This window comes from Python bivittatus, unplaced genomic scaffold (assembly GCF_059951505.1).
Source record: "Python bivittatus isolate LINGU-HERP-01145 unplaced genomic scaffold, Pbiv_v1 ctg000440_np1212, whole genome shotgun sequence".
NCBI classification, from domain to species: domain Eukaryota; kingdom Metazoa; phylum Chordata; class Lepidosauria; order Squamata; family Pythonidae; genus Python; species Python bivittatus.
The window spans coordinates 7,959,182-7,973,790 of NW_028277063.1; the positions used below are offsets into that span (position 1 = coordinate 7,959,182).

The 14,609-nt window shown below is 36.9% G+C and overlaps 2 protein-coding genes across 2 annotated transcripts; both read left to right on the plus strand.

The window, feature by feature from the left end:
- Positions 1–49: 49 nt before the first annotated feature.
- On the plus strand, positions 50–4,724 carry LOC148215740 (vomeronasal type-2 receptor 26-like). The gene is made up of 2 exons (XM_088142441.1): positions 50–142; positions 3,849–4,724. The coding sequence occupies exons 1-2, from the start codon at positions 50–52 to the stop codon at positions 4,722–4,724; spliced, it is 969 nt and encodes a 322-aa protein (XP_087998567.1).
- A 603-nt stretch (positions 4,725–5,327) lies between these two features.
- On the plus strand, positions 5,328–10,431 carry LOC148215741 (vomeronasal type-2 receptor 26-like). Its single transcript, XM_088142443.1, has 3 exons — positions 5,328–5,498; positions 7,328–7,454; positions 9,530–10,431. Exons 1-3 carry the CDS (start codon positions 5,328–5,330, stop codon positions 10,429–10,431), a joined length of 1,200 nt encoding a protein of 399 aa, XP_087998569.1.
- Positions 10,432–14,609: the final 4,178 nt, after the last annotated feature.

The window sequence follows — 14,609 nt, forward strand, 5'->3', positions numbered from 1 at the left end:
GCTACTTATATATACGTTGGAATTTTTTTTCCCAAACTATAATTGCAACATGGAGAAGAAGCTGATTGCAGTGATTGGTGGATTGGATTCCCTTACTTCTCTTGATATGAGGATTGTCCTGGATATCTACAAGATTCCCCAGGTAGGAAATGCCTCTGAGGTTTCAAGTTTCTTCACTTTTTCTGTTCTTCTGGACACAACTCTGGAGTCTGAGTAACTGTTCATCCAGTTACATGAATGTGATATTCAAGATAAGGAAAAGATCTTGTACATGTATTTAGTCCAATCAAACAGTCACCAAAGAATTTTCAGAGATCAGTGTTCTCAAATCTCTTTATCAGTCCAGATATTGCAAAATCCCAGGGAGGTCAGAAGAAACATAGAATTTCAAAAGTAGGGATATATGTTGTGGACACAAGTCTTATAGTTTAGAATCAGCCTGAAGTTGGAGATTACATGCTTGCTAAATTTGCAGACTTTGAACATTGGAGTGTGTTGAAGGTAAGGAGATTATATTTAGTCTTCCCCAAAGCAGGGAAAGCTTCCCTTTTCTAAAAAATTAAGGCCTATCTATTTAAGTTTTTTATATTTTTCAGAGCTTTTAATTATTGTTGGTTTTCAAATTTGGTCACTCTATCAAAAATTGAGAGCCAGTTTGTTATAATGGTTGAGGCATCAGGTTGGAAACTGGGGACTGTGAGTACTAGTCCTGCCTTAGGCACAAAGCCAATTGGGTAAAACTGGACCAGTCACTCTCTCTCAGCCCTAGGAAGGGAACAAAGGCAAATCACTCTGAAATCTTGCCAAAAAAAAAAAAAGTAGGGATTTGTCCAGGTAGTCACCAGGAGTCAGTGCTGACTTGAAGGCACACACACAATACACAATCAACAATTCACCAGCATGTTTGAGTTGATCATTTTGCAAGTTGCACTACATTTGGTTCTCTTTCCATTTCAAAAATGTCTGGACAATTTATAAAGCACACCCTGGTTGGATCTTAAAGAATCAGCAAAATTCTAAGCATAATCTATTTGGAAGGAAGTCTCACTATTAAATTGAATTTAATCCCAGATAACTGAGTACAGAATTGCATTTCCTAAAGTGTTCCTCTTAAGGGGTTGAATCAAAGTTCTTAAGTAGATGGTGTGGTGGTAAAAGGGACCCCCCATACACATGTAAGCTGCATTCACTACCAATTGTATGAGATGCCCCCTCCCCCCCACATATGAACTGTGTAAAGTGCCCTTATAAGAAAACATTCATACAAGCTGAATTGACCCTGAGACACAAGAGGGAGAAGAATCAGCCAGGAATCTGTTGCCCAGTCAACAGAATTGTTTCTATTCAGCAACCATATCTCAGAGATGGTATGGCTAGCCTGCTGAACAACTAGGAAGGGAATAAGAATAAGAATACCATTATCTAAAATAATCCAACATGTAATTTCCACGGTGTCTGCCTTTTTCTTTGTCTTGTCTTTGAATGTTCTGCTTTTGCAAAGTGTCAAAGCTTTGCCGGGAGTCCAGTATATATAGGAAAAGGGAAAGTGGTCAGGCAAGTGATTCCAATATTCCTTTTCCCAGTCCACACAACAGAAGTGTGATAACATTATGTGAATGATGAAAGGTTTTATTTATTCATTTGTTCGTTGGTTTAAGATATCTGCTATGCTGTGCAGTGTTTGCACAGAAGCCTTTGTGGGCTATATGCAAACATACTCACCCTTATTTGAGGCATATCTTCTCACAGAATCATAGCACTGAAAGGGATGCATGTTATGTATGTATAGGTCTTCTTTTCTTTTCTCTTTATTTTTGTTGTTGTTTTACTTAATTCTTTTTAAAAAGTTGGGGGGTGCAGGGGGAAAATCATTCTTGGCCATCATCCCGGTAGCTTCTCTCTGTGTATGTGAACATGGTTATCATGTCTCCCCAATTCTTTTCTCCAGACTGAACATCCCCTTCCTCATAGGACATTCCCTCAAGTCCCCCTATCATCTTGGTTGTGATCCTCTGAACCCTCTCTAACCTGTCAATATCCTTCTGGAAGTGTGGTGCCCAATTTGTATGTTGAACTCTGAGGGTCTTCTCACCAAGGCAGAGGGAAGGGAAGTTAGGACTTCACATGCATTTGATGTAAAGCTTGTAAGGCAGCCAGGAATTGCATTAGCCCATCTAGCAGCTGTCTCACACCACTGGCTCACAAGGCCTTTGCACAACTCCAGTTGTGCCCCTTCTTAAATAGGGGAAGCCCTTCAGACAATCATCCATGCCCTGGTTTCAAACAAATTATGTACTGAAAATCTGTATGGATGAAAACTATAACAGGCATGCATTTTTCCCTTCTCTTCAATATAATCCTGATGTAGCACGAAACAAAAGTATTAAATGAATAAGTAAAAAAAATGGACGTAATGATTAATGCTAAGTTTATTCTCTTTTTTTAAAAAAAAAAATTAGAATTTTTCAATACAGTAAACGTACACAAAACAAAACAAATGATAAAAAGTAAGAAAAAGAAAAAAAGTAAAGGAATGAAAAGATAATATAGTTATGCCTTCCACCCTTCTTTCTATTGATTAATAGCCATCTTATTATTTTCCCCATCCTCATTGGCCCTTTTTAATCCCCAAAGCCAGAAATCATCAATTCAATCATTTCCACAAGTTCAGTTAATTTTATAATTCAACTTTTCACTGTAGCTATTTCATTGCTTTCTCAACTTTTTGCATACAAGAGTCTTGCCATAGTTACCATATAAAATATTAAGTTCCCATATTTCCTTTCCAATTCCTTGTCCATAAAATCCAAAAGGAATAATGTTGGTTTCCTTGTGACATTAGTCCGTAATATATGTATTTTGCATCATTGTATGGATTTGCACCCAAAATAAAAATTCCTCTCTTCCTTTCCATACTTCCAACACTGGTTTGATGTTCCTTTATGCATTTCAGACAATTTAGCTGGTGTCATATAGCACTGGTACATCATTTTATAAAAGTTTTCCTTTAAATTATAACACAATGTAAATTTAACATCAGTTTGCCAGATTTTCTCCCATATGCCCATATTTGTATTATAACCAAAGTTTGCAGCCCATTTCACCATCCAGTCTTTAATCTGTTCATCCTCTGTTACAAACCTTAGTAACCATTTGTACATTTTAGCCATTATAGAATCATCATTTGTACATAACTCTATTTCAAATTCACTTTTCTTCTTCTCAGTTCCAATTGTCCTTTTGTCCATGTTAAAAATCTTTCATCTGAGTATAACAAAAACATCGAAAAGAATGTCCTTCTGTTTCTAATTATTCTCTTGTTTTCATCTTAATTTTTTCTTCATCTTGCATAAGTAAGTCCTCAAATGTTAACCATTGTTCTTTTTCTGCTATTTTCTTTTGTATAAAAAGCTTCTTTTGTGGATGCCAATAGCGATATATTTGGATACAGTCTGAGTTTATAATTACTCCATATTCTAATAACATGTTTCTCAAGTAATGATTCTTAAAATCCACATTTAATTTTCCTTTCTCATACCATAAGGAACCACGCAGCCAAACCTCAGATTGTGAACTTCCAGCTCTAACCTTCTCTTATTTCCTAACAATATCCATTACTTCATCCATACAAAACAATGTGTAGCAAAGTACAAGTTGAGATTAGGTACCCTAATCCTGTTCTTTCTCTTGAATCCTGTAAAATCTTGTATTTCATTCTCATTTCCCCCCCTGCCATATAAAACTTAAGACAACTTTTTGCCATTGTTTAATTTTTCAATATTGTATAGTCTGGAATAAAAATACTGGGGTTATTCTCTAACATATCTCTTCTTTATGGATCTCTTTAGCTGACCTATAGTCCCACTCCACTGATGAAGGATAAATCTCCTGGTCCTCCATTCTACCAGATGGTTCCTAAGGAAGACCTTCAATATCAGGGAATTCTGTCTCTGCTTCTGCACTTTGGGTGGATATGGATTGGGGTGGTGATTACAGATAATGACAATGGAGAAAGATTTGTGCAAATCGTGTCTCCCATGTTTTCCCAGAAGGGTGTCTGTCTTGCATTCATACAAAAACTCCCTGTTGTAACTTTTATTACTGATGTGTTTGAGATGCTGCATAAAGGGGAGAAGATTTATGATGCTTTGATCAGCAATAAGGTTACAGTGATACTTGCCTATGGTGAACCTTATTCCTTTGGATTTTTTAGATTTCTCTCTTATGAATCAGATGAAGATGTAGACAGTAAGCCTAGGAAACCCCTAGGAAAACTATGGATCACCACAGCCCAAATGGAGATTGCTTCATTTGGATTTCAAAGACATTGGGATTTAGAAATTTTCCATGGAGCTTTAGGTTTTTCATTTCATTCCAATGATGTGTCCGGATTTCAGCAATTTATTAAGAGTCGAAACCCTTCTAGTACAAAAGAAGATGGTTTTTTCAAAGGCTTTTGGGAGGAGGCCTTCAATTGCCGATTTCTAGGTACGCTTATAAATGAAGAAGAGGAGAACATTTGCACTGGGCAGGAGAAACTGGAGGGACTCCCTGCCCCCTTTTTTGAAACGTCCATGTCTAGCCACAGCTACAGTATCTACAATGCTGTCTATGCCATAGCCCATGCTTTACATGCCATGTGTGCATCTGGACTCAAACACAGAGCAACGATGGATGGTGGACTACAGATTCCTAACCAGCCAGTTTGGCAGGTAATGTACTAAATATGCCTTTGAGACTTAACTGTGTGTCATGATAATGACTTCCTTTTCTTTTCCATCTCATCAGATTATTTCAGTTTAATACAGTCTTGCAATTTCTGTGTTTCCTCTTCCTAATATACAAGAACTGATAGCTTCTGGTGTTAGGGACCCTTTTACAATTTATGGGCTATTACGTTTTGATTTCCAAAAGGGGCACATAACTACATCATTCTGCTTCATTCTGACAATCTGACATTGCCAAGAGAGTATATTATTTTATGTAATCAATCTCCAATACCTTGAAATAATGTGTCTCCTGCATGATAACAGAATTCAAAGCCACATCAGGATATCCTTTAAAATGAAATGGTGGTTGCCACTGGTACAAGAATAATTGTACCAAGAATTTGTAAACAAGGAAATTAAGTCAATTAATAAATATGCTTTGAATGAATAATTCAAGGCATGTAATTTATATGAATGAAAGCAGCCTTTGAGCATTTGATATGCAGAAACCTTTTCATCTGCAGCTTTTTTTTCTTTTAATCTATTTGCCTTTTCATTGCAATTTAGCTTCCTCATTTCTTGAGACACATCATATTTAATAACAGTAATGGGGACAAGATGACCTTTGACCAAGATGGGAATTTGATAGCTGGATTTGATCTCATCAATTTTATTTTTTCTGAAAACCAGACAGTAGTGAAAGTAGGAAAGATAGATCCACAGTCTCCTCCAGACAAAATGTTAATCATCAAGGAAGATGTCATAACATGGAATAGCTGGTTTAACCAGGTAGGTTGCAGGAATTGGCTACTTGGGAAGTCTCTGTTCCTTGTGTGACCCCTGAATCTTAGCGCTTATTTAAAAATCCTCTGCAACTATGAATGTGATACAAGCAGACTTGCTCTGGATCTCTGGCCTTATCCATGTGATAGAATTTCTAGGAGCTGTTCTCTAATAGACATATTAAGTTCATTATTAAGTAGAGTGATGTAGTTAAAAATCACAATTCACTGAAAATCACATTTAGCTAAACACTTACCTAAAAACTACGAATATGGGCAAACTATGCATTATTTAAATGATAGTGAAGAATATATAATTATTTTCTTCACACTGTCCTGCTGAATGTACATATAACCAGGACTGATGATTATTAATACCAGGGTTGAATGATATGAAAATATGAAAAGACTCACTAAGCTTTGATAAGACACTAGAGTGACTTAGTTCCTGTGATTTATCCTAAAAAACAAACAAGCACACTTTATTTTAATCATTAGTTTCAAAATATAGATATAAATCAGTACAGATAGTAGACAATGTATTAGAAATGGGAGAAATCTTGAAGATCCCCAATTCTATGCAGGGTTACTCCTAAATCATTACCTAAGAAATGATCATGTTAGTATTGGTGAAAGTCTACTGCATCAGAAGGAAGCTCTTATTGTTAAGACGTTTTGCCCAAATACAACTCCCAACTCTTGGTTCCAGTTTTGGCCATTGGGAGAAAAAGAAAAAAGAAAAAAACAAGTCCACAGTTTGTATAAGAGCCAGCTATTATGGCTCTTTTTATAAACTCCTCTCTGGGTGAACCTTTCCTCATAGATTTGCTTTCCTGACTCCTCACCAGCTTCTTCATTTTCCTCTGTCCATTTGTTAATGTCCTTCATAAAGCATCATTATTGGAAGTGGTCACAGGATATTGTAACATCAGAATACAATGGTAGTATTGTTTTTATATTGTCTGAATGTTGAGTATCTCTTTGTGTAGGTAAGAGAGATTAGCATTTCTGTTCTTTTTATATGCAGACACAATTGTCCTGCTGACTCAGGTTCAACTTGTGAATAGTGAAGTAGTTTTCCTATAACATGTCTTTAAAAGGAAGCGTTTCTTAAATATATTCAGGTATATTACTGATATTGCGATGTCTTTTTTTTTTCTTTTTATCATTCCTAACAATTGAAATTGATCTTGCATCAATGATTATATGACCCAGTTTGTTCAGGACAAGGACAAAAAAAAAAAAGCTGCAATATGGCAGTCCCTAGGCAGCAGACCTTTTCTGCTATAGCATCTGATTGAGGAACCTTCTCCCAACAGAGATGAGATCAACCTTATCACTCTAATTTTTGAATGTCCCTCAAGACCTGGTCATGTCAGAAGGCCTGGGGACCCCAGGGGACAAGTGAACTAGTGAGGTGGCTCTATTATTAACATCCATTCACCTATTATTTTTCCTTTTCTGTTTAGTTCAGTTGTTATAGTTTTCAATGTTTTTAATAATTACTATATGATGGTTTTATGTAATGGTTGTTTATATATTTATTGTTTATTGGATTGTTGTACACCTCGCTGAGTCACTTTTTGTGAAATGGGCAGCCATATAAATTTGATTAATAAATAAATAAATTATTAAAATTTTTGGAAATCTAATCCATGAAATTTAAGAGGAAGTTCAATATTTCAAGAAGAAAACGTCATTGTTGGTCTAGTTGAAGTATTCCCTGAAGCCATGGGTGCATTGCAGTTAAACTACACAGAATGAAAAGCAATGCTTCTAAGGACATTATTTTTAAGAGTATAACTTATGTTGTTGTTTTGTTTCTTTACAAACTAGACACGGCCCATTTCTCTCTGTACTCCAAGCTGTCATCCAGGTTCTAGTAAACAAGCTATAGAGGGGAAGCCATTTTGCTGCTACTCTTGTAACCCATGTCCAGAAGGTAAAATTGCAGAAAAGGAGGGTAAGGATAGAATATTACTGTCATTATGTTGCTTCCAGAAAGATATGAATGAGCATGTATGCATAAATGTACACTTCTCCATCTATCTTCCATCTATTAGTTGATCAGGAAAGCCAGTGTAGTGTAGTGATTAAGGTGCTGGACCAGGAATTAGGTCTCTCTTAGGCACAGAACCTGGCTGGATGATTTGGGGCCAGTCCCTCTCCCTCAGTCGAGACTAGGAAGAGAGAAATACCTTTCTGCCAACCTGTGCTTGACAGCATGGTAGATTACAATCCATAACCTTCAAAGAAGAGGCCTTCAATGTTTCAGGCTGATAAGAACAATGACATGAACAAGAACACAGATGCATAGATAGAAATGGTGAATAGCTATAGAGAAAATTCATAGGTATGTGAAACATGAAAACTCCTCCTCCTCCTCCTCCTCCTCCTCCTCCTCCTCCTCCTCCTCCTCCTCCTCCTTTCCAAACCAATTGTGCACTGATTATGTGTAGATTAAAGATATACAACCAATCATGTTATACATGAACTAAAGGTAATTGTTTGTATACTTTATTGATTTGTTTATTCATAAGTTTGATAAAGATGCTATACCCTGTGCACACAATCAAAATATAACACAGAGTAGCAATACAAGAAAAACAACAAAAAAGAATAATTACCCTTTGTCTTCCAAGATCTTCTAGAAAAATCATATCATAACTATTTTCTGGAGTGGTATAAGAAAGGGGAGTCATTCTTGCCTTACAGATGATAAGAAGGAAGTAAACAATATTGAATGCTTCCAAAAGGACAAGGATGATTACATTGTCATTTCCTATGCCTTGCAACTCATTAATAAGGACAAACAATATAACTTCTATCCCATACTCTGGCATGTATTCTGATGGCCAAGAGTTCCAATAATTCACTACTTCCAGAGCCTACTACAGTTGTTGCCTCATCATTTTTTTTCATAACGTTCCCCAAGAATCCTGCTGGATTTTCAGCAGGCCCTCACATGAGAAATTTAAGTTTAAGAAGACCAGTCTGGGAAGAATTTCTCATTGCTAAAGTGAAGGGGCTGTAATTGTGTGCAGCAACAGTGGTGTCAAAATGGAAAGTAACTGGAAGAAGGCAAGGTGGGGACAGCATAAAAGAATAATATCTATCGAAGAATGGATGCTGGAAGGGAGGAACGCAATGAGCAGCTACTGTAGGTGAGGCAATCGTTGCCTTCATCATCACTGTGGCTATTGCAGGGTTTGTCCAGATCATGAACTCTTCCATGTCAACCCATCTATCTCCATCAACCTTTACCATGGATGGAAACAAACTGATAAGAGTAACCAGTGTAAAAAGATTTAAAAGGCATGAACTCAAGTTTCTTAGGAACTGTATATAAACAGTTGCATTATACAAAGCTATAGACAACATTTTGTTGAAAAAGGAAGATGTAAAAATAAACAGCAATAATATTTTTGTAGAAATGGAAATTTGTAGAAATGCATTTCATAGTTCAACCTCCCATTATTCTTTTAATAGTAGTAGTAGTAGTAGCAGTAGTAGCAGCAGCAGCAGCAGCAGCAGTAGTAGTAGTAATAATAAAGCATAACCCCACTGAATGGACATTTGGGAAGGATATTCATCTGGGTGGTATTCCTAGACTCAGGATCATCTTTCATTGGTATGCTTGGGGTCTTATTCCGAAAAGTAGTAGGAAGTTGAAGGACAGAAAAAAAAAAAAAATCTTGAGGCCTGCTGTATGGCATAGAGAAAGAGTTTTCTGAATGTCTTTGCTGCAGTCTAGTTATCCATATTGTTGCAGCCCAGCTATAATAGCCCTGATTCCATTTTCTAAAGTTATTTATATAAGCAATGATCAACATTTTTGCAGTGTGCTTTAAAACATACTGAAGATGTTATTGTTCCAATAACAGATGCATATGTTGATTTGAAAGACCTGGTTATAACTATGACATTTGTTCCTTACTGGGGGTAAAGAGTAATGTAATGTAAACTTGCATAAAGTTATTGGGGTTACAAAGATTTAAGAATCCATATCAGTTTAATGATATATTCTTTCCATTTCAGATCTGAATGACTGTTATGGTTGCACAGATGAAAATTATCCCAACAAAAACCAGGATTCATGTATTCCCAAGTATGTAAGTTTCTTATCATATAAAGAACCTTTGGGAATCAGTTTAGCCTGTTTTTCTCTTTTGTGTTCTACAATCACAATTCTGGTACTAAGGACCTTTCTGATGCATCACAACACTCCCATCATCAAAGCCAGCAACAGGAATCTCACCTACATTCTCCTGATTAGCCTCTTGCTCTGCTTCCTTTGTGCTTTACTATTTATCGGTCAGCCAAATAAGGTGACATGTCTTCTCCGACAAACTGGTTTCAGCATCATCTTCTCTGTGGCTATTTCCTGTGTGCTGGCCAAGACTGTGATTGTGGTCCTGGCTTTTATGGCAACCAAGCCAGGAAGCAGGATGAGGCAGTGGATGGGGAAAAGACTGGGCTATTCTGTAGTTTTAACTGGCTTCTTAATTCAGGCTGGGATTTGTACTATATGGCTGTCCATCTCTCCTCCTGTCCCAGATGCTGACCTGTACTCAGAGACTGGAAAAATTGTCCTCCAGTGTAAGGAAGGGTCCATGATTATGTTTTACTCTGCAAGATGTTATATGGGGGTCTTAGCCATGATCAGTTTCATAGTTGCTTTCTTGGCCAGGAAGTTACCTGACACTTTCAGTGAAGCCAAGTTCATCACTTTCAGCATGTTGGTCTTTTGTAGTGTTTGGCTCTCCTTTGTTCCAACCTACCTGAGCACCAAGGGGAAATACATGGTGGCTGTGGAGATCTTCTCAATGTTAGCCTCAAGTGCTGGACTGCTGATCTGCATCTTTTTCCCCAAATGCTATATTATTGTGCTGAGGCCTGAGCTGAATAAGAAGGAACTAAGAATAAAAAGAAATTGCTGAATATATTTGAGGATTTTGTTTTGTTTTATATGTGCAGCAGAAATACCACAGAATATTGGAGGAGCATTTATATTGAGAAAGTAGTCAGTAAAGCGATCTTCTTTCACATTGCAGCTCTTGTAAATACCTACATGATTCCACAGGTAGGGTAAATGTTGATAATCTATGTATATACTCAGTATGTTTGTCTCTTTCGTATGAATGTTTCTATGGCTAGATTTTGTTTTGTGGATTGCAGACTGAAATTTATGCACTTAGAGCCAAAATACATTATGGTGTCTAGAGATTAGTGGTTTCAGTTTTGCCACAAGCAAAGATTGGATCCTATGGCTATTTTTCAGGCCTATTGCCAATGTTTAAATTCCTGTCTAAGTTCTATAATTTACTTGCAAATTTATATATTTCCATTATTTGTTCCAGATAATTCAGATGGCGTACATAGTGTTCATCTTTCCAAATTTTCCTTGCAACAATAATCCTATAAAATGGTTGAATTGGCCCACAAGTCCTTTAATATACTTCCATAACTGATTAATATTTCCCTGATCCTAATCTAACCATTTCAGTAATCCTATACACAAAGAAGTTTTTTTAAAAAAAATACGTTTAATTAAAAGTATTGAAAGTAAAATAAAGCAAAGGGTCATATTACTCAGAAATTGGGAGGGGAGAAAAAATACCCTGTTAAGTTTCTGATGGTGAAAATTTAAAATCAGAAGAAGCATAAATAAAAGATTTATACAGAGGAAAGTCATGTATATGAAATAAATCATGATAAGTAGGACACAGAAGAAATTCAGAAAACCAGCAGAGATCTCAATTCTAAACTTAGGGCACATCTACTTAAAAGTTCCTTTGTGTGGCAACTATCCACCTAAAAATTGCAGTGTTTTCTTATTCTCTAGTCTCAACCAAGAGTGCAAGAATAATCATGCATAATTACTTAAAATAATTGTGTCATGGCTGCTGGTGAAATGCTTTAATATTTGACAGCTATATGGAATAATATTATTGTTCCGATCAATTCCTTTGCAAATACATTTTCAGCTAATCTATAGTCCTGCTCCTGTGAGAAATAATGAAGCCCAAGGCCTTTCTTTCTACCAAATGATGCCGCAGAAAGACCTTCAGTATGAGGGGATTCTTGCTCTGCTTCTGCATTTCAGATGGACATGGGTTGGGGTCATTGTGATGGATTATGACAATGGAGAAAGATTTCTACAAACAATTGTTCCATTGTTTTCACAGTGGTGCCTTGGGTCACGAACACTTCTGTTCATGAACTTTTCGGGTCACAACCAGCTCTGGTCGCAAAATTTTGCCTCCGTTCGTGAACTCCGCATCGGGTGACGAACAGGATCCGCGGCCATTTTCCCTCCCGTGACACGTGTTCGTGGCTTCCTGTAGGGAGGGGGACTCTCCCTCCAAGCAGTAACTGCCTCCCCACCCGCCTTCATGTCCTCCACGCCAGAAGTCGTGTCGAGCAAAGTTAGCACTCTCTCTCTTCGTGCTGTACTTTGTGTCATATTTTTGCGGTTTTTTTTAAAAAAACATATGGTTCAGAACGGATTAACCGTAATTACATTGAACCTTATGGGGAAATTTGATTCGGGACGCAATCAAAAATCGGTTGGCGACCAAATTCGGAGGGGTCAGAATGGATTAACTGTATTTACATTGAACCTTATGGGAAAATTTGATTCAGTTCACAACCAATTCGGTTCGCGACCAGAGTCACAGAACGAATTAAGTTCGTGAACCGAGGTACCACTGTATTTGTTTTGCCTTCGTTGAAAGAGTCCCTACACTAAGATTCGTTAATGCATTTGATAAAATGATGGCACGGGGAGAAAAGATACGCCACAAACTAGTGCAGACAAAAGCAAATACCTATGCAGAATCTTATCTTATGGCATATTTTAGATGGATTGCAATTTTATTGGAAGGCCAAACACTACAAGGCAAAGTGTGGATAAGGACAGCTCAGATAGAGCAAACTTCATCTATCAAAAGGACTGGAATGTAGAATTATTCCATGGTTCCTTAGCCTTAACAATTCATGTCAATTACATACCAGGATTTCACCGACTTCTTGAGAGTCAAAATCCTTTTCATGTACCTGAAGATGATTTTATAAAGCCCTTCTGACTGGCCATAGTTACAGCATCTACAACGCCATCTATGCTGTAGTTCATGCTCTGCAAGACAGATCCTTATTCAAACCCAAAGAAAAAACACTGGTGGTCAAAGGAGAATGGAAGGGACAAGATTGAAACTTTTGGCAGGTAACTGATCAGATATGACCCTTTTTCTTATATAAATAACAATTTATAAAGAATTAGGCCTTAAAAAACCCAAAAAAAACTAAACCAAAATTTTTGCACTTTTTTTTTAACTTTCTTCTCTCTGCCAATAATTCAGAAATTAAAAAAACAACAACAACTGAAATATCAAATCACATTAAACCACATCTGTAGGGATGTAAAAATATTTTCATTTCATTTTTTCTTTCTCAGTTTCTCAGTTTTTCCAAATGAGAATTCATTTTGACTTATTTGCACATTCATTTTATGAAATTCTTTTTAAACAAGCACCATGAAAATGCAGTTGCATTTTTATAACCATTTTTCTCAATATATGTAGTTTAAATTGATTTTTCTAATAAATAAATACATTTGTAAGGAAATTCCAATGATACACTAGATTTTTGTGCTGATGTTATTGTTAACATTATACAGTATACATACTTTTCCTTAGAAATGCTCTTTTCCTTTATATTCTTTTTTGTAACTCCACATTCTTTGAACCGCAGTACAAAGTTCTAAATAAAAACAACAAGAATAGTAATTTTGTAAAATAAAGATATTTAATAGGATTTCAAAATTCCAATGGATAGAGGCACTTTGAATACACATAGACCAAACATCATTGTTATAGAAAAAAAGAAGATATGGCTCATTGATGGGGCCATATCTGGAGACAGTTGAATTGATCAAAAAACAAAATGTCATGATTTAAAAATTGTGGTTGAAAGACTATGGAGGAAAAAAAAAATTGATTACCATATTGATTGTCTTAGTGCAATACCAAAAGGTTTCACCAAATACATACATACATACATACATACATACATACATACATACATACATATATATATATATATATATATATTTAAAATTCAATATACTGGATTGCCACCATCATGGCCTGAAGGCCTAAAGACTTGGAGACACCGGCAAGCCCTCTGTTTTCCTGAACATAGCACAACCAGGCCCCTGCTCCACCAACAGGGAGGCCTCCTTTACCAGCACGGGTGCCAGATGGCATGTGGACCACCCTGATGGTGGCAGACTTTTTGCCCCACCAAAATGGATGCCTCATGAGCAAATGGCAGGCTCTCTGTCTCATCATTGGTGCCAGGTGAGCAAAAGGAGCTGAAGCAGGGAATTTCAAACCCACCATTCCTGTTTCAGAATTGCTGGAAGTAACTTTGCCATCTGTCTCTGTGTCTCTGATTCCTTTTATACCTGTCAACCATGATTTCTTCCTGATCTTGAATCAGGCTCACTCCTTAGGAGACCAAAGACTTCTCTGACCTTGGACTGCTCAACTTTGCTTCACATCTTTCATTTGGCTCTTGGGAAACTGTGGATGTGAATGAACATACCACACGTTCAGTAACATTCATATTTCACATTCTTATTTCCTTTCCTCATGCTTTCCACACCCTCCTCATGCCTTGTTCTTCATATTCCTCCTGCCCACTTCTAACTCAAGCACACTCCTGCTGTGCGCTTGACCCAGGCTGCTCAGAAAGCCCTGCATGCAGATGAACTCCCCACATCTGCTCCCTGCCTGAAAGTACTCCAGTGGTCAGCCAAGAATTATGCTCTATTGGTCGCGAACCGAATCAAATTTCCCCATAAGGTTCAATGTAAATAAGGTTAATCAGTTCTGACCCCTACGAACGTGGTTGCCAACTGATTTTGGTAACAAACTGAATCAAATTTTCCTATAAGGTTCAATGTAAATAAGGTTAATCTGTCCTGAACCGTATGTATTTTTTTTTTAACCACAAAAATATGAAACAAAGTACAGTACAGTACAGTACAGTATGAGAGAGAGAGAGAGAGAGAGAGAGAGAGAGAGAGAAGGAAAGATACAAAGGAAAACAGCAT

Excerpts from the sequence above, each read along its gene's own strand:
- LOC148215741 (XM_088142443.1), top strand. The coding sequence starts at position 5,328 with ATGACCTTTGACCAAGATGGGAATTTGATAGCTGGATTTGATCTCATC. Across the intron at positions 5,499-7,327 it reads GGAATAGCTGGTTTAACCAG|ACACGGCCCATTTCTCTCTG; the intron begins GTAGGTTGCAGG and ends TTTACAAACTAG. Across the intron at positions 7,455-9,529 it reads TAAAATTGCAGAAAAGGAGG|ATCTGAATGACTGTTATGGT; the intron begins GTAAGGATAGAA and ends TTTCCATTTCAG.
- LOC148215740 (XM_088142441.1), top strand. The coding sequence starts at position 50 with ATGGAGAAGAAGCTGATTGCAGTGATTGGTGGATTGGATTCCCTTACT. Across the intron at positions 143-3,848 it reads ATATCTACAAGATTCCCCAG|CTGACCTATAGTCCCACTCC; the intron begins GTAGGAAATGCC and ends GGATCTCTTTAG.